At 41.9% G+C, this 20905-nt stretch overlaps 2 protein-coding genes across 3 annotated transcripts in view; one reads left to right on the top strand and one right to left on the bottom strand.

Annotated features, from left to right (window-relative positions):
- LOC143282160 (sodium/calcium exchanger 2-like) overlaps window positions 1–20905 on the bottom strand; it is a 91055-nt gene that overhangs the window by 487 nt on the left and 69663 nt on the right. For both annotated transcript variants that reach the window (XM_076587707.1, XM_076587706.1), the window contains 9 exons: window positions 18674–18797; window positions 16709–16838; window positions 15804–15894; window positions 9355–9433; window positions 8101–8223; window positions 7458–7533; window positions 6812–6965; window positions 5539–5714; window positions 1–5018 (listed from right to left, as the gene is read on the bottom strand). The exon at window positions 1–5018 is cut by the window's left edge and continues 487 nt beyond it. In XM_076587707.1, the coding sequence (XP_076443822.1) occupies window positions 4890–5018; window positions 5539–5714; window positions 6812–6965; window positions 7458–7533; window positions 8101–8223; window positions 9355–9433; window positions 15804–15894; window positions 16709–16838; window positions 18674–18797 (1082 nt within the window). In that variant the 3' untranslated portion in view covers window positions 1–4889. The remainder of the gene's footprint in view (window positions 5019–5538; window positions 5715–6811; window positions 6966–7457; window positions 7534–8100; window positions 8224–9354; window positions 9434–15803; window positions 15895–16708; window positions 16839–18673; window positions 18798–20905) is intronic.
- LOC143282550 (uncharacterized) lies at window positions 18862–20830 on the top strand (the record flags this gene model as incomplete). The annotated part of the gene is made up of 3 exons (XM_076588235.1): window positions 18862–18867; window positions 20155–20208; window positions 20780–20830. Coding segments are annotated over exons 1-3 (111 nt in total), but the record flags the coding sequence as incomplete, so codon positions are not given.

A 20905-nucleotide genomic window follows, 5' to 3' on the forward strand; every position in this document is an offset into this window, starting at 1 on the left:
TTCTGTCCACACATCCACACCGCGAGATAGATAGATAGATAGATAGATAGAGAGATAGATAGATAGAGAGAGAGAGAGAGAGAGAGAGAGGAGAGAGAGAGAGAGAGAGAGAGAGAGAGAGAGAGAGAGAGAGAGAGAGATCCACACTTTTTATGAGTCATTCGATAATATTTTTACAATCAGGCCACCCTTGACTATCTCAGAGCTTCAAAACAAATGGATAATCACACACACACACACACACACACACACACACACACACACGCACACACACACACACAGACGCACGCATACACAGACGCACGCACACATAGACGCACGCACGCACGCACACACACACACACACACACACACACACACACATGCACGCACGGAGTTACCACTTCCGATCAATTTCTAAACTATTAACAAATAAGAAAAGCAGTATGACAGCCTTTGGAGAATAAGTTAAAACATATCGCTGAGAGAGAGAGGGTTTCCAACCACCATAAGTACACAATCCAGTCCAGTACAAAACGAAAATACTATGTCACACACAACCATAATAATCACCTTCACAACTAACACAAAGAATCCCCAACATGAAATGAAAGGGACACCTATATCTCACACACACTACCTCATAAAAGCAACATATTATCAACAAGAAATAAAATACTGATTTACACAGTAAAAACCAAAAACAAAAGAAAACAAAAAAACAAAACATCAAATTAATACCAGATAATCATACTGACGAACTGTTGACACGAACTCAATGCCTGACAAAGTAACAAAACGAAGAAAGTATATGACGAACAAAGAATATCTCATGATAAATACTACTTAACAGCGATAATTAGAAACTGTGACATATTCTCAACTAACAAAATATACGCGAAAAAAATTCCCTCTAATGAAACATGGAGCATTTACGAAGTTAGTAAAGGATCACAACCACAGAACACTTCTAAGGTGAACAACCGAATCAAACCACATAGATTCACACAAGGAAAGACGTAGTGACAAATACCTCAAGATAGTCCCAAATTCAGAAACGACACGTTAAAAAAAAGGAGAAAAAACGAAACAAAACAAAACAAAAATAAAACTCAGTACAATTGTAAGCTGCTACAACATGGATCCCTTAGAATCGCATTTTCTTTTGTTCCTCTTTAATATGTTTCACCATTCATCGTTTCTGAAGTGAGGATTTTATGAAAATCGCCTGTCTTTATACACCGCAAGCGGATTAAAAAAACGAGGTCAGCATCGCTCCAAACACGCCCTTTACTTACCACTAGTTTGCTCACTCTTCTTTTTTTCTTTTAACCAATACTGAACTTTTCAAAGATGCAAAAAGATCTGATAAAAACTGCGGATGTTATCGTCATCGACAATCGCAACAGGAATGAAACCAACTTGAACAACAACAACAACAGCAATACGAATAGAACAGAGAGAAACGGGAGTCAAAAGGAACGAAAACGAACAGGCTGTGTAATCGCCACTCCACACAAGCTAACTGCAATTGTCATTTGTACCACAACGCTCACCAGAAGCACTCTTCACGTTCTTCAGCCTGGTCTTGTGGTATATTCACCAACCATACAACCGACTACACATCCAAGCAAGTAAAATGCGGAGTAGTCAAAACGTTATCGTAATTATTATGCGAACTTGGTCAGGTTTTGCATCCCCGTCCACCGTCCTCCCGCCCCAATCATCCACACTTTGTACAGGTGTGAGAAAACAACAACAACTATGCATCTTAAGTGAAATAATGACAGTTATGTCCGAATCAAAATTAATACAGAAACCGAAATAATTATATACACGACAACAGTAATACAAAAACAGACATTATATTTAGGTAAAAGAAAAAAAAGTCAATAACAGCTACAATCCTAGTGGCTACCCAATCAACAGAAATAAAATCCTGTTGTCAAACCACCCGACCCACCCAGCCAAGAATCCCACAAGCCAACTAGCCTACCAACCGACAGAAGAAACGCATCATAAATCGTGACAAGTTGAAGAACTCTTCAACGACATTCTATGGATACATTAAGTGATGTGCCCTAATAATTACTGATCCATTAGACCCAGCGTTGGCTCCAAAGAAACTTTGAGCACTACAACGTGATTCCAACATTTTATCAATCAGCAAGAAATTCATTTAAACCGTGACAACAATAATAGCAATGATGATTACGATGATATTTTCCCTGAATGTCTATTTTTTCAAGTGTTCAAGAGAAATGCATCAAACATGCAGTTATTTTGAAAAAGGAATGCTGTGGGAATGACATTCCTGACTGAAAGCCGAATGTTCATTTCTTCTGAGCGACTTAGAATCACTGACGGTGGAATGCTAGATTACCCGCTTACGATATAGGTTCCCTGAAATATTCTCATACATAAGGATTTCTGATAATGATTACCGCTCTCCCCCCCGCCCAACCCCCCAAAACGTGCTTCACAATCAGCGCGGCTTTTAAAAGACGGTGATACATTTATGTATTGATGTATTCACTTGAACATCTCTCAGTGGCCTGTAGCCTATCGTTTGCTTGAAGCATTATTTGTGTGTAAGTTGATAACAAACAAATTTGTGTACACCTCATACAACCTACACTTTCACCTGTTCAATTTCCTTTCGATAACACGATTTGCCAAAAAATCTTAAATGGACCCACTTTCATAAATAATTCATAAACAGTTCAGTACACATCTTGAGTCAGCAAGAATAACATTTTGCAAAACGTCATTTTAATAAGCAGGCGTCACGTAACATTCAATTCAATAAACCTAAAGAGAAAAACGATAATTTAGATTTTATGAAATCAACACATTATTGCACATGTACACCCAAGTACACACACATACACACAAACACAAACACACACACACACACACACACACACACACCACTGGTCTAAAAGTACTCACACTTGTCACAGTAACCAAGCTCATACACACATGTACACACTGAAGAAGACAGTGGAAGTTTTAGAGATTCATCAGTTCACATAATCAAAACATGGCATCTATTATGCAAATTACCCTGGGTGGCTCACAAATGCCCAAAATTCCACAGCCAGCATCAACTTGTCTCATTTGTGGAGATGGAACGTGTACAAGCAGATCTCAATGAGAAAAGTACCGATGATCATTGTAGCAGACCCCAAGTCTTCGCCAGACTATCCATCCCGCGTCTAAAGAAGACAGCTTTTCCCACCAGCACTGACTTTACCAAAAACTGATAATCCGAAACCGAATATCAATATGCATTGCCTTCTAGTCATGCTCTGAAAGTTCTACGCCCCATCCCCACCCTACCTGGGACGTTCAGGTATTCTAAACACGAAAATAAACACAGTCATGAAATGAGAGCAATATCAGGATTACTATGTCGATTTCTGGAAGCAATATTTCGTGCCTATTTTGCTTATTCATGATTGACGAATTGTAAGAGATGTGCTAAGATTTCCTGCAGACATGGATAGAATTTCCTCCTCAGTGTAATGACGACCGAGAGGAATGAGGAAAAAACGGAGAGGAAGAATAAGAAAAACACGTGCATTATTATCAATTCCCAACTAAAAGAGATGCATTTTGGTGTAAATGTGGTGTACTTTGTTTACGCATGCCATTTTCAGCGATTGTCCACTACGCTACTTCTAGATAATTGGTCCGCCTTAAAATTAAAAGGGACAAAATGATCAACATATTATGGATGGAACAGAAGGATAAAACCAAACCACGCTATTAAAAAAAAAAAATGATAATAACCCAACAGCAACGGCGTGTGTTACATATGCTTTCTGATGATGAACTAAACTATACTATCAGCCGTTATGGCTGCAACCAGCCATTTCCAGTGTGTAGTCAGGTCTCTGTCATACGTGGTCAGGTTTCTATCAGAACTGACTAACCTAAACCAACAACATTCGTTGCGCCGTTGGAGGCGTGAGCATAATCAGATGCATGACCCAGATCATCCAGTGCGAGCACAATATAAAAGCAATCTTTGTAATTTGACCACAGTGCTCACACAACAGTACGAACCTACCTAATAATGAGTAAAACGACGCAACCAGTATCATCAGCGTGAATGAGGGAAGTGCCCAAAATACCGATGCAACAACAGCAATTGTCCTTGTGATGTGCGAATCACATGAAGCCCTTTGACCTGACACAAACCATGGTTGATAACGATGGCAGTCTGGTCATCGAAGACAGCAGCCAAGTAGTCAGCACAAAATGCAAACATCTAATGGTTCACCAGGTTGTCCTCACAGACTGAAGATTGCTTCGCCATCAGCAAGGTGCGAAGTCATCGAGGTCCACACGAGTGCTCAGAATGGTGACCTGTGTGGTAACAACACGTGTTTGAAGACAGATCCTGTCTTTTGTTCACTGTTGCGTGGCTAAACTCAGCCGCAGATATTGACACAATTATCAGTTTTGCACAAAACGTGCTTGGGTCGTATGAGTGCAGGATCGAGGAGTCGCATTCACTGCTCCAAGAGAGGTCATGTTCATGCCTCCGACAGGAGTCACATTTACGGCTCAGTTTTATCTCTTCAGCGAAGTCTTTTGAAGCAAACGCAAGTTTATGTCACAATCTTTAAAAGAACATTTGCGAAATACTGATGGCTTTGAAAAAATACACAGAAAGGGAAAGGACTGTTGTGTGCACGACACAAAGTATTTCAGCTAAATAATTCTGCACTCCTTGATACCATACTGAGAACAGGAACGATCACAGTCTGCAACGTAACACGATGACGATGACGAAAGAAGACAAGACGAACATCCCCATCAGAGACCTGTCCCTGACGGGGAAAGCCATGAGGTAAGGCTGTTGACAGCTCTAGGGTGGGTGGGGGTGATGGAGGCTCTACCTACAAGTCTATTTTGTCGTAGGCCTTAAGGCTGGAGAGGATGATGTAGATGAGCCAGAGGACCACCAAGAACCCCGAGGTCAGCAGCTTCCCGGACAGCGTCTTCCCGCCAAGCTCTCCTCCCATGACCTGCGGGCAGAACCAGAGACGGCGTTCTCTTGTGATCCATCTCTCAGATGGGGAGACACAGAAAGGCAGACAGACAGAGGGTAAACAGGCAGACAGACACAAACACGGAGAGAGACATAGAGAGAGAGGAGGGGGGGAGGGGGGTAGATAGGCTCAGAGAGTGACACGGAGACAGAGAGGGGAGATAGATAGATAGGGAGAGAAAAAAAAAAGACAGAGAGAGAGAGGGAAAGAGCCGACTCGGACATAAGAGTAAACGCAGGAGCTGCAGTCCCACAACGCAAAGGAAAGAGAGGGAAGAGGAGAAGAAGGACAACAACAAGAACAAGAAGAACAAGAGGAGGAGGAAGATGGACAGGAGGAGGAGACGGACGACGACGAGAAGAAGAAGAACAACAACAACAACAACATCAACAACAACAACAAGGTATATAAGAAGAAGAATGAAGAAGAAGATGAATGTGAATGGGTGGGGAAGAGACGGAGACACGACAATTACTGTTGATCCATGAACACCGACCTTCCTGCGGATGAGGAGCAGGATGATGCAGATGGTGCCCACGGTGGCAAAGATGACGACGCTCTGGGTCAGGTTGTCTGTCTTCACCTTGAACGTGTACCCGTGGACCAGCGCGTGCATGGTCTTCAGGACCCATGGAAGACCCAGACCCAGGAACACATTGACACTGTTGCTGCCTGCAAGAAAAAAAGAACCGTGGTGATGGTTGAAGAAAAAGAAAACAATGACTGACTGATTCATTGACATGGATACTTAATAGCGCCTATCCTCGGTCAGAGCGCTTTACAAACTCGGGGGGTCATTTGCACAACAGGCTGCCTACCTGGGTAGAGCCGACTGACAGCTGCCACTGGGCGCTCATCGTTCGTTTCCTGTGTCGTTCAGTCAGATTTCAGGCACGCACACATACACGCTCAGACAGACATGTAACAATATGTTACATATATATATAACGAATCACCTGCCATCTGAACGTGTTTGTTGAACCGAAAGACAAAGAGATAGACAGACAGACAGACAGAGAGACAGAGACAGAGAGAGAGCTCAGAACTCAGAAATTTTTAATGTATGGCCACCAACCTATTTACATACAGTCGCACGTGTTGTACACACACACATATATAAACCAAATGTTGAGCAGGATGAAAGAGTAAGTGAGTGAGAGAGAGAGAGAGAGAGAGAGAGAGAGAGAGAGAGAGAGAACCTCAAACACAGGTAAACAGTCAGACAGGCAGACACACAAACACAAAGGCAGACAGACAGACACACAAACACACACACAGACAGACAGACAGACACACAAACACACAGGCAGACAGACAGACACACAAACACACAGACAGACAAACAGACACACAAACACAGACAGATAAGCAGGCAGACAGACAGGCAGACACAAAAACACACAGACAGACACACAGACAGACAGACAGACGGACACACAATCACACAGACAGACAATCAGGCAGGCAGACAGACAGGCAGACACAAAAACACACACACAGACACACAGACAAACACAGGCAGACAGACAGACACACAAACACACAGGCAGACATACACACAGACAGATAGGCAGACGCACAAACACACAGACAGACACACAAACACACACGCAGACAGACAGGCAGACATACAAACACACAGGCAGACACACAAACACACAGGCAGACACACAAACACACAGGCAGGCATATATACAGACAGGCAGACAAACAGACACACAAACACACACGCAGACAGACACACAAACACACACGCAGACAGACAGTACCGGTGACATTGCCGATGGCAGCATCTGCGTGCTCGTCCTGCAAGGCGGCTGTTCGAGAGGCGAAGGTGTCTGGTAGACTGGTACCCAGGGCGATGATGGTAATACCCGTCACGCTGGTCTCCAGACCCACCACACACCCCAGAAGTTTACCCAGCTGAAAAAACAAAAGCAAAGAAATGCACACCCTATTTTTGTTTTCACACAGCTGAAAATTATACCGACGTTTTGAAGTCTATCTGTGTGTGTGTGTGTGTGTGTGTGTGTGTGTGTGTGTGTGTGTGTGTGTGTGTGTGTGTGTTGCATGCGTACGAAGGCACATGTGCATAAGTACTTCGTTGCTGCAAGCATGTGGAAGCGTGTTTATTTAGGAAAGGTGCACCCTTGCGTGCACGAGCACGTGTGTGTGTGTGTGTGTGTGTGTGTGTGTGTGTGTGTGTGTGTGTGTGTGTGTGTGTGTGTGTGTGTGTGTGTGTGTGTGTGTGTGTGTGTGTGTGTGTCTGCAAGCCTGCAAACTTGTACGTGCTCGTGCGTGCATGTGTTTGGGTGGCGTGTATGTGTGTTTGAACGCCAAATGTATGTATGTGAACGTGCGCAGTATTTTTGTGCGTGTATGTTCATGCTAATGGTAGGGCCATGCGTGCCTGACCTGTTCCACAATGGTGGTCATGATGCCGATGAAGATTAGTGAGATGACAAACGATGGCCACGCTCCCCATATAGACCTGGAAACGAAACGTATATTGTCACCATCGTCCTCGCCATCAGCTTAATCTAGACACAAACGACAACAACAACGACAAAACACCCAACCTAAACAAACAGGATGAACGAAGAACCATCATTGTATAAACAAACGGACGAATACGTAAATAGATAAATAAATAAGTGAATAGATAAACAATAAATAAACAAATATGTGAATAAATAAATAAATTAATAAATAGATAAACAAATAAATACATAAACGAACGGAAAGGTTAACAGACTTCCAGTGTCTCTTCGGCTTTAAATTACCAAAACCTCCACCACTACTGTCGCTACTACTTCTACTACGAAGATGACAATCAGTACAACGACGAAATATGAAGACGACGACAACTTCAGTGAAAATAGTTTATTGGAAGATAAGCTGATTTGGTGAGTTTGGAAACCTCTGTTAATTAACCAGCAACTTCACCATACAGACGTATATTTATAAAATAAAAAAAGAAGGAAACAACAACAACAACAACAAATAAAACTAAATAAGTAGATAAACGAATACATAAACAACAACAAATCGGCCTCACGTGGGCGGAATGAGGGCACAGAAGACTTTCCAGAAGAAGGTGAGGAAGTGCATGAGGTAGTGGTTCCACTTGGGGTTTATCTCGTTCCCGTCTTCGTCCTTCTCTGGTTCCACCGTCATGGCTCTGCGGGGGTGCACAGGGACACATACAAACACACACACATATGTGCACGCACGCACGCACGTACACGCACACACACACATAACATACGCACACACGCACACACACATACACACACAACATACACACACACGCACACACACAAACACGCACGCACGCACACACACACACACACACACACACACACTCACACACACACACACACACACTCACACACACACACACAAACACGCACGCACGAACACACACACACACACACACACACACACAAACACGCACGCACGCACACACACACACAAACACACACACACTCACACACACACACACACACACACACACACACACACACACACGGTTGATTCCTTCCATGTATGTGGGGAAAAGGAACCCAATCTAATAACACAGGCCGGAGCCAAAGCGTACATAAAAGAGAGATTATTTCAATTAACAACCCGGATAGAAACCCAGACAACAGAGAAATATCGTGATAATACCGATTCAGAATGATGTCTTACCATTCAAAAATAGGACAAGGAACGATTTCGCCAAATTTGAACAAGATAACATGAGAAGGAAATCATTTTTGTATGAGGTAAAAAAAAAACCTAAAGGAGTGCAAAGGGGGGTGTCATTGGCTATGTCACAAATACTATATGTTTCTAAGAGATTCCTGTCACAATAACAAGCTGATTTGAGAAGTAAACCCTTCCTCCAGCGCTGATGATAAAAAACACCCCCAAAATATCTAACTTGTTTTCTTCTATACACATCGTCCGCCAACAGCTGTAATTGAATTATGTTATCAATTCCGATGTTAACAGGCAGTGTGTGTTTATCGCAAGGGGTGATGAACGAGAAAGAATGAAAGTGAGACAAACACACACAGAGAGAGAGAGAGAGAGAGAGAGAGAGAGAGAGAGAGAGAGATTGAGAGATTGAGATTGAGATGGTTTATTATTGTAGGCCACAAGCCCTTTTGAACGGGGATATACAGTGAAATGCTTAAGTCATACATTCAAAAGTCTTCATGATGTAACATATACACTTCTCCTTTTAGATAGAGACAGACAGACAGACGTGTGGACAGAGAGACAGACGAACAGACGGATCATCCAAACGTCCGCTGTGACTCACTGGACGAACTGTCCTCCCCACGTGATCTCCTCTTCCTCCTCCTCATCCAGCACCTCCCCCACCCTCTCCATCAGTTCGTCTGCCATCAGGCAACATGTGCACACCATCAGTGTCAACGTCACAATGTCCTTTCCACCCCCCTGGGGATACTACAGAGGGCTTTAGACACACATTCAAGATAATGGCTGATCAGCATAAGCCTTACCAAACGTAGTTTGTATTGAATGACATGTACCCCCCTCTGGGGGATACGACAGATGATTTCAGAAACACAATCAAGATAATGGCTGATTAGCATAACCTTTATACAACGTAGTTTGTATTCAATGACATGTTCTTTTTTTTTCTTTTCTTTTTTTAGTCAGTGTTCAATATAATTACGCGCACGCGCCTTTGCAAGCAAACACACACACACACACACACACACACACACTAACATCACTCATAGTGGAAAGACGTAGAATGGAAGAACGGTGAAATGGTATAAGTTTTCACATTGCATCAAATATGACAATATGAACAAACAGCAGAAACTACTACACAGCATGAACCGCACGGAAACACAACAGAAACTGACAGAACTGCTCACAAAAACCCCTCAAACTGCAAACTGAACATGCACATCTATAGGAGAGAGAAAGAGACAGAGAGACACTGAGAGAGAAAAAGAGACAGAGAGACAGAGACAGAGACGGAGAGGGAGGGACGGAAAGAGAGTGAGACAGACAGAGACAGACTTACATACAGATAGACAGGCAGACAAAAAGACAGAGAAAGAATCATAAAACAGAGGTCGTAAATGTTGTGATAATTATTTCAATTCAGTTATTTAGTTCAATTCAAAATTTCATATTCACGCCCATCTGAACAATAACTCGATAAGCCAGGTACGTTTTGCTGTCTGTGCACGCTTTGGGCCGTGTTATCTGACCGACAAGTTGCATATATGTGGTTGTTCAGTAGAAATGAATGATGAAGACGTTAAGAGGCTTTGGATCTGTTTCAGAATTTGAAAATTAAGCGGTCAATGTAGGTAAGTCCTGCTGAGACTGGAACACCCACTATCAGCCGTCGGAGAAAATGTTTTTAGAAGTTAACACTAGTTTTGTATAGTTCAGACTCAGTGTGGACAGAACAAATGGACTTTTGTAAGCATAACCAAAAACATATACCTGCATAAAAATGAAAGGGCAAAACCCATACACTTTACCTCCAGTTTGTAAGGAATTTTAGATAAAACACCAATGAATACTTAAGAAAGATCCACTCAACACTCTGCTCCTCGAGAAATGGATCCTCTAACACGATATCCTCAGCCTCTCGAATTTTCTTTCCCAGGGAATGTTACATGCTGTATCTGCATGTCTTGAAGTTTGCTTTCGAAGTTGTTTTTTATTCTGTGTTCCATTAACACAGCCGAGGAAGCTTTTTGTGTTCGAAGATTTCTTCTTCTTACGCCCAGTTTTCCATCAGCACCCCAAATGCGGCCATTAGAACAATATCATGATACTTTTTATACTGTCTGAATGGCCAAGCTGATTTTTTATTAGCTTGTTTAGAAAAAGCTTCCAATATACAGTCTGCGCGCGCCGTGGCACATACACTCACACTTTTTGTTTCTTATTTCGCCATCGATATGGACAAATTGAATTATCATTGTGTTGACAAGTCTTAGCGCGCGCGCACACACACACACACACACACACACACACACACGCACACACACCACATACACATGCACACACGCATGCGAGCGCGCGCGCGCACACACAGACACAGACACACACACACACACACACACACACACACACACACACCGCACACTAGGACTAGGGTCACCATGTTACCATTTCTTCTTCTTAACCGCCGAGTTGCATTTGTTATTGGCGAAGCGACTTGATGGGAAGCTACAGCAAAGTCTACATTAATTATGATATCACGTCTCGAAATCAAGCATCAGCAAGCACTGACGTCAGAACTACGTCGGGCATCCATGAACAAAATAAAACAAAACAGAAAACAACAGAACATGCGCACAAAAACACACAATAAACAAAGCGGAATTCCGTTATACAATTATCAATGAACACAAACACCAAAAATCGAACTTCCTTGGTTGGTTGCCGTCAATGCTCAAACGACATCATTGTCGATAGTATGACAAAAACAAACGAAATAGAAACTTCACACGGACATTTGTACAGCGCGATGTTTGAAGACAAGGATGAGGGACAGAGATATGGACTGACGTCGAAAGATTTCCTTCCTTCTGTTACGCAATGCATGCAACTTGGAAAAAACAACAGTTGTTTCATGGTAAGAAAAAAAAATTATATGTATCATGTCTCAAAGTGAACGCCTGATATTTTGATTTTTTTCCCGTAGTTCAGTCCTGGTATTTTATTTCCTTTCTTTGAAAAGAGTGTTCTGGTTTGAAAAGAGTGTTCTGGATTGAAAAGAGTGTTGTGGTTTATTTTCTTTCTTTTTTCTAAACGAGCATTATCATATGCTTATGGGCTGTACACTTGTTACATATTTATATCACTGTACACTAAAACATTTCACACAGAAGCATGCACGAACACAAACATATAAATACCCACACACACCATTGTATGCTCCCCTCTCACACACGCACGCACGCACGCGCAGGCGCGCGCGCGCACGCACGCACGCACGCTCACACGCACACACACACACACACACACACACACACACACACACACACACACACACACACACACACACACACACACACTGGTTGCTCGAAGGCAGGATTTAGCCCAGGCAGCAAGCACAATAGCAATTGGAAGCACTACTTATAACAAACGATTAAGTAGTTGATAAACGACATAGTAGACAACACAAATGTTATGAACGACAGGCGAAATGAATGTCAGTATTTGTACAGCTGGCGTTCAAATAATAGTTTGAACATATCTTGAGCAAGTAAGCAAGCAATATGCAATAACAAAAAAAAAAGTTAGGTTATATCAAATGTTTGTTAGCGTTTGAAAAAAAAAAAAAACCACGTTAAAATACAAATGAAAAAGTCGTAGCATTATCATGATCTGCGTTGGTTTCATTTTCATTCAAATTTTGTCCAGGTGGTCAGGGTTTGCATGGTCCCCTATGGAATCTAACGAATGTTCACGTCATGCAAATCTTGAGTACGTAGATAATTAGTTAGAACGCCCCCCATCCCCCACACAAGCAGACTGGGTGAAGAGAGAGTTGCGGAATAATTCCATGACTGCCCGCGGATGAACAGAAACAAAATCGACACAGTGAAATAAATAAAATAAAACGAAATAAATTTTATAAATAGTTCTAAAAGATTATTTACACAATTTAGAAAATAAATACATGAAATGAATAAAAAAAATGAAATGAAATAACATAAACAACACGAATATTTCAATGATCAAAACAGGACAGAAACACAAACAGTTCCCTCTCTTAATTTGTGGATGGCGTCTGTATCACATGTTCTTACAAAACGTCAAATCGTAATTTATGGATTAATTTATAAATATATATGTATATATATTTTTTTTTTCAACTTCAATGGTATCACTCCTGAAATATCTGTGGCAAAGGCTCAGAGCGAGGTAGTAGAACGTGTGTGGGGGCAAGGCCTTCAGTTTCAGTTTCAGTAGCTCAAGGAGGCGTCACTGCGTTCGGACAAAACCATATACGCTACACCACATCTGCCAAGCAGATGCCTGACCAGCAGCGTAACCCAACGCACTTAGTCAGGCCTTGAAAAAAACAAACAAAACACACACACACACACACACAAAAAAAAACAAACAAAAAAAACAAAACAAAAAACACAAAAAAACGGGGGAATAAACAATAGATAAGCTTGCATAAATAAATAAATAAATAATAATTATAATATAGAAAAAGGTAGTAGTAATAATATTAGTAATACTAATAAAATGATAATAATAAAACATAAATAAATAAATAAATAAGACAACAATGGTGATAAATAAGCAAATAAATGTAAAATATGAAGACACACATTCACACATACACCCACACATGCATAACAGAAATGCACCAGACATGCAGTTTCACATATATGAAAGCACAGTCAAATACATATAAACGTACATGAGCTCCAACACACACACACACACACACACACACACACACACACACGCATTACCGTGCACCTTCAAGGAAAGCACAGCCTGCAGAGCGAACTGGCGTAAAACTTGCATGCACTAAATGGGAAAGCGTCCTACTTTGGTCAGTGGAAAAATAGTGGTTTAAACAGTATTTTATTTTTGAATGATCTCAACAACACTATAAACGATTCTTGAACAGTTTTGCCAATGGAAATGTTGCTGTCCAGACCTTTGTTTTGTCTGTCTGTCTTTATTCCTGTAACTGATAGCTTGTTTCTCAACTTTGTGTGTGTGTGTGTGTGTGGTTTATGGGATGTTGTACCTTTCAGACGTTGATGGCAGCGTTCTTACTCGTGTGCAAAAGACTCTAACATTGACAAATATGTATGTGAGTTGCGAACATCACACAATACTCAAAATTCAAAATGAGGTTATATTTTTATATGCGCTCCGCTAATCATTATCACACGTATTTTACTTTAAGAAACGTTCCGTTTTTCATAAAACGAAATGTATGTGCAGACAAGATACACGATGACAATTTCTTTGTGCAAAAATAAAAATCAAGCAAATAATATTACAAAGCATTTAAACATAAAACAATCTCTATGTGTAAGCTATCACAGTCTGCTGTTCAGACTGCACTGTTCCACAATATACATCGTAATTCAAGAGTATGATTATAAAAAGCCAGCGCTAAAAACCAATAAACAATTCTGCACCTGGAAGGGTTACAAGGGCAGATATGGGGAAAGGGGAGGGAAGAAAACAAAGGAAAACAGAACACAGTCCACAAACTGAAGCGAACACGCAAGCACACAGAGTTGAAACTAAAATCGAAACGGACAGAAAAGAAGCGACAGCGGAGGAAACTCAACTGGGGGGCAGGGGGAAGGGGGGGGGGAGAATATCTTACCCTCTGGAGGCCAGCAAACGTACGCAAAACAAAACACAGAAAAAAAAAACGAAAATCAAAATCAAATCAAACCACACTAAAAAAAAAATAAGTGGTCTACAAAACTGAAATAATATCACCCCTCTTCCTACAACCCCCTGTCCCCACTCCCCACCCCCAAAGAAAAAAACAAAACAACAAAAAACAAAACGAAAAAAAACAACAATAACTCGAAAATGAACAACAACACAAAAAAAACCCCTCAAAACACAACAGTTTAAATCTCCCAACAGTGTGAAAATTACCCCCCTCTCCGCAGTAACAGAGAGATATGAACAAGAACTCTGAATACAACAAAATGCATTAAAGAAAAAAAAAAACAGAAAAAAAACAAACAAAGAAAGGATAACTGTTGTTCCTCTCTTCCGCTAATTATTGAAAGTCAGTTTCATTAGGTCAATTTCATCACAGGTTTCACTATCGTGAAGGTGTATACAGGGTTCCGAGCTGATATTAAATGTGATTTTATTGAACGCTCATCTTGGCGGCCATACTGGACGTGAATCCACCCAATGAGGAGTCTTAGCGTCACAATGGCGAAATTCCTTCACTTGCATGTGATCTTGGAACCCTCTAGAGGAATTTTTTTCTGGATGTTGATAAAACTGTCTGCAAAGTGTTATTTCTTCTGCAGCAGCATGCGGCAAAACAAAAATACATAAATAATTCCCACAACATTACATGCGACAAAGTGTGTTAACTTCTGACAGAATGAAGAGACAGCTTTGCTGCTCCCTGTGAACTGTTCAGTGAATGAAAATGCTATATAGTGGAGAGGCATGACGTATTTATACATGATTCCATGCTCGTCATAAATATTTGCGTCAGTGCAATGGATTAAAACACTGTATCATTCAGTGCCGACAGCGCTACACTGACCGATTGTTTGAAATGGTCTTAAACTGTATTTCCCCCACAAACGTCTGAAGAGAGGGAGAAAAACTTTCGTTTTCGTTCAAGCTGAGACTGTTTCTCTCCTCCAGCGGCACACTTGTGTTGACTGGATAAAATAGCGTCAGTGAAAGTCTTCAAGCACTCTCATTTATAACGGTGGAGGGTGGGGGAGGGAGGGGGGGGGGGGGGTTGGGGGAGGGGGGGATTTTTAGACATGGTCTTCAGGAAACAGGTGAGCCTATTACATCCCACTCCATCTTGGAAGCTTTTCCAACTCTAGCAGTGTGAGGGTAAAAAACAACAACAAAAAAACACACACTTTAAACAAGAAGAACAAGAAAAGTGATCTTTGGCGCTGTCTGAAAAAAGGCCAAGGCCTGTAATTATCGGGTCAGAATAACTAAGTAACAAACGTTGTACGGCTACCATACAGGCTGCAGACCGTGCCTCGTCGTTCTCACCTTTGTTTAAATGCACCACTACGGCGCTGCGTATACCGATCTTGGCGCCGATGCTGGGGTTGCGGAGAGCGATGATGAAGTTCTTGGGTCCCTGAAGCATAAACAGCAGAATGCCAGGTTCACCTTTATTAGTAAAACACGTCCCCAGGTGGTGAGGTATGGTGGTGAGGCGGCATATCAAAACGTTATCAAGGCTGTTAATTGATGAAGATTGCGTAAGGTAGGTAGTAGTATACATATTATGCTTATTTTGACTTTGAACTCTGTCTTCCTAACACAGTATGTATCATAATCTTTTTAAATTTCTGCGTCATACTCCTTCTTCCTTTCATTCTCATTGATAGCATCATTAAATACCATACACGTTTTATTATCCATCCAGCCAACATAAAAAGAATGGACTAAAAAAAAAAAGGCTAAAAAAAAGAATAGGCTATATAAAATAAATTTTAAACACACACACACACACACACACACACACACACACACACACACACACACACACACACAAAACAGCCATATAGTCGCAATGTATCTGCGCAAAAAATATTATAGTACATTATCATGCATACATCAAATGCATCAAGAAAGAAAGGAAGGAAGGAAGAAAGGAAGGAAGAAAGAAAAAGAAAGAAGGAAAGAAAGAAAGAAAAAAGAAAGAAAGAAAGAAAGAAAGACAGAAAAAGAAAGAAATAAAGAAAAAGAAAGAAGGAAGGAAAGTAACAAAGAAACAAAGAAAGAAAGAGGAAAGATTCAAAGAAAGTAAAAGAAATAAATAAGGAAGGAAAGAAGGAAAGAAAGAAAAGAAGAAGAATGAAAAAGAACACTATTATCTTATTATCAACCCATCTATCAAACGAACCCTACAGTCCTCACGAGCCACAAGACGATGGCAGCAGGTATACCTGAGCGTTCTTGTTGAAGTCCACGGTGATGGTCTTGGTGGTCTCGGCGTGTTCAAAGGTCAGTGTGCCGTGAGCCTCGACATAATCCACTGCTGTGCCCACCGTCTTCCCCCCTACAGCTGTGCCGTTTCTGAAACAATCGTCATCATTTTCCACCACTGTCTTGTCACCAACAGCTGTGCCGTTTCTGAAACAGCTGTCATCATTTTGCCCCACTGTCTTGCCACCAACAGCTGTGCCGTTTCTGAAACAGCTGTCATCATTTTCCCCCACTGTCTTGCCACCAACAGCTGTGCCGTTTCTGAAACAGCTGTCATCATTTTTCCCCCACTGTCTTGTCACCAACAGCTGTGCCGTTTCTGAAACAGCCGTCATCATTTTCCCTCACTGTCTTGCCACCACCAGCTGTGCCGTTTCTGAAACAGCTGTCATCATTTTCCCCCACTGTCTTACCACCAACAGCTGTGCCGTTTCTGAAACAGTCGTCATCATTTTCCCCCACTGTCTTGCCACCAACAGCTGTGCCGTTTCTGAAACAGTCGTATTCATTTTCCCCCACTGTCCTGCCACCAACAGCTGTGCCGTTTCTGAAACAGCTGTCATCATTTTCCCCCACTGTCCTGTCACCAACAGCTGTGCCGTTTCTGAAACAGCTGTCATCATTTTCCCCCACTGTCTTGTCACCAACAGCTGTGCCGTTTCTGAAACAGCTGTCATCATTTTCCCCCACTGTCTTGCCACCAACAGCTGTGCCGTTTCTGAAACAGCTGTCATCATTTTCCCCCACTGTCTTGCCACCAACAGCTGTGCCGTTTCTGAAACAGCTGTCATCATTTTCCCCTACTGTCCTGCCACCAACAGCTGTGCCGTTTCTGAAACAGCTGTCATCATTTTCCACCACTGTCTTGTCACCAACAGCTGTGCCGTTTCTGAAACAGCTGTCATCATTTTCCCCCACTGTCCTGTCACCAACAGCTGTGCCGTTTCTGAAACAGCTGTCATCATTTTTCCCCCACTGTCTTGCCACCAGCAGCTGTGCCGTTTCTGAAACAGCTGTCATCATTTTCCCCCACTGTCTTGTCACCAACAGCTGTTACGTTTCTGAAACAGCTGTCATTTTCCCCACTGTCTTGCCACCAACAGCTGTTCCGTTTCTGAAACAGCTGTCATCATTTTCCACCACTGTCTTGTCACCAACAGCTGTGCCGTTTCTGAAACAGCTGTCATCATTTTCCACCACTGTCTTGCCACCAACAGCTGTGCCGTTTCTGAAACAGCTGTCATCATTTCCCCCACTGTCTTGTCACCAACAGCTGTGCCGTTTCTGAAACAGCTGTCATCATTTCCCCCACTGTCTTGCCACCAACAGCTGTGCCGTTTCTGAAACTGTCGTCATCATTTTGTTGTTGTTGTTGCTGCTGCTGCTCCATCATCTGCACCGTTTCAGTGGCACTACTCCACCCGCCGCTCATTCCGAGTCCCCCCTACACAGCCACACCCGGGTTTGTCTGTCCCAGTCCCAGTACCGGCAGCCCACAGCGAACCATAACAGTCGTCATCATTATCATCATGCTGTGAACACTCTCTGTCCGTACTGGTATGGGTATAACATGACTTAAAAAAAATCATTCAGAGGATAAAACGAAAGAAAGAAAAAACCCGTCTCGTTGATGCTTGTACTGTTTGTAGAAGCTGACGCTCTCTCTCTCTCTCTCTCTCTCTCTCTCTCTCTCTCTCTCTCTCTTTACTGGATCGTCTAAGAAGAAAGGTAGTGATAGAAGAGAGAAAAAATATTTTTACAAGTATATGTATGCGTACACGCATACCTAGGTGTGTGAGTGCGTTCGTGTATGTGTGTGTGTGTGTGTGTGCGCGCGCGTACGTGTATGTGCGTGCGTGTGTATGTGTGTGTGTGTGTGTTTAAAAGAACAATACGAAGACGAATGTGGCCAGGTGCACACTCACATAGTGGAGTACTCCAGAGAGACCTTGCCGTCAATACCCTGTTCCCTGACCACCTTCACCGTGATCTTGCCGCTCTTCATGTCGGCATGGTAGTGAGACTCCTCGAACAGGAACTCCCCGGGCTCTGTGCACACACACACACACACACACACACACACACACACGTCAGTCAGTATGGACAGGCTGCAATGTCAGTGTGGACATGCTGCACTCATCGTTTGGGTTCGTTCAGATTGTTTTTATAATAAAAAAGAAAAGAATACCAACGCAAAGAATATATGTGAGTAGCAACAAACATACCTTACGGCGTGCCCCACACACGTAAATTACGCAACACAAAACTAAAATAGGTTTCTTTGTGTTATATCCAGTCAGGTTGATAATAACGATGATGATGATGATGGTTATGATGACAATGACGATGATGGATGATAACAACGATGAATGTGATGATGATAATAACGACAATGAGGAAATATTCACTGGTGGAGACACAACGAAACTGATTATACATAGATGTTTCTTTTAGTCTGTACTGAAAACATTTCGCGTACAACACGGTGATCTATCAGAAGAAGAAAAAGGAAACAAAAAAGAGAACATGCTGATGAGGACAAGTGGGGAAAGCAGGTGAAGAATATGGGATGAGGAAGGTTGAGGAGACTGAGAAAGGAGACCAAGCTGACCAAATAAACAAATACACAGGGAAAGTTCCACCCCGCATATACCCGCATCCACCCCCCTCCCCTCCTACGTTCTAAACGATAACATTCAAAATTAAAAATGTATTCTTTAACGAAATGTCTACAATCACGAGTATGTGTAACGGGACACAATACAAAATTCTTTCTCCACACAAGGAAAGAAAAAAAGAAAGAAAGAAAATGACGTAGGTTTTTCACCCACAGTTCCATTTTATACTCGATTTCCATCCTGCCATGTTGTGTGTTCAAACTATTTGTCCTTCAATCAGCGACTCAAGAAACCGAGCAATTAGTCAACAAAAGAGAAAATAAGACAGAAGAAAGAAACCAACCAACCAACCATCCAGACAAAATGAGAGAAGAAAGAAAACAACCAGGCATCCATCCAGACAAAAGGACAGAAGAAAGAAAGCAAACAAACATCCATCCAGACAAAAGGACAGAAGAAAGAAAGCAAACAACCATCCATCCAGACAAAAGGACAGAAGAAAGAAAGCAAACAAACATCCAGACAAAAGGACGGGAGAAAGAAAGCAAACAAACATCCAGACAAAAGGACGGGAGAAAGAAAGCAAACAAACATCCAGACAAAATGACAGAAGAAAGAAAGCAAACAAACATCCAGACAAAATGACAGAAGAAAGAAAGCAAACAAACATCCAGACAAAAGGACGGAAGAAAGCAAACAAACAAACATCCAGACAAAAGGACAGAAGAAAGAAAGCAAACAAACATCCAGACAAAAGGACGGAAGAAAGCAAACAAACAAACATCCAGACAAAAGGACAGAAGAAAGCAAACAAACAAACATCCAGACAAAAGGACAGAAGAAAGCAAACAAACAAACATCCAGACAAAAGGACAGAAGAAAGCAAACAAACAAACATCCAGACAAAAGGACGGGAGAAAGAAAGCAAACAAACATCCAGACAAAAGGACGGGAGAAAGAAAGCAAACAAACATCCAGACAAAAGGACGGGAGAAAGAAAGCAAACAAACATCCAGACAAAAGGACAGAAGAAAGAAAGCAAACAAACATCCAGACAAAAGGACGGGAGAAAGAAAGCAAACAAACATCCAGACAAAAGGACAGAAGAAAGAAAGCAAACAAACATCCAGACAAAAGGACGGGAGAAAGAAAGCAAACAAACATCCAGACAAAAGGACGGAAGAAAGAAAGCAAACAAACATCCAGACAAAAGGACAGAAGAAAGAAAGCAAACAAACATCCAGACAAAAGGACAGAAGAAAGAAAACATCCAGCCATCCATCCAGACAAAATGAGAGAAGAAAGAAAACAAATAAACAACCAACCAGACAAAATGACAAAAGAACGAAAACATCCAGCCATCCATCCAGACAAAATGAGAGAAGAAAGAAAACAAATAAACAACCAACCAGACAAAAGGACAGAAGAACGAAGACATCCAGCCATCCATCCAGACAAAAGGACAGAAGAACGAAGACATCCAGCCATCCATCCAGACAAAAGGACAAAAGAACGAAAACATCCAGCCATCCATCCAGA

This window comes from Babylonia areolata, chromosome 5, assembly GCF_041734735.1.
Source record: "Babylonia areolata isolate BAREFJ2019XMU chromosome 5, ASM4173473v1, whole genome shotgun sequence".
In the NCBI taxonomy this organism is placed as follows: domain Eukaryota; kingdom Metazoa; phylum Mollusca; class Gastropoda; order Neogastropoda; family Buccinidae; genus Babylonia; species Babylonia areolata.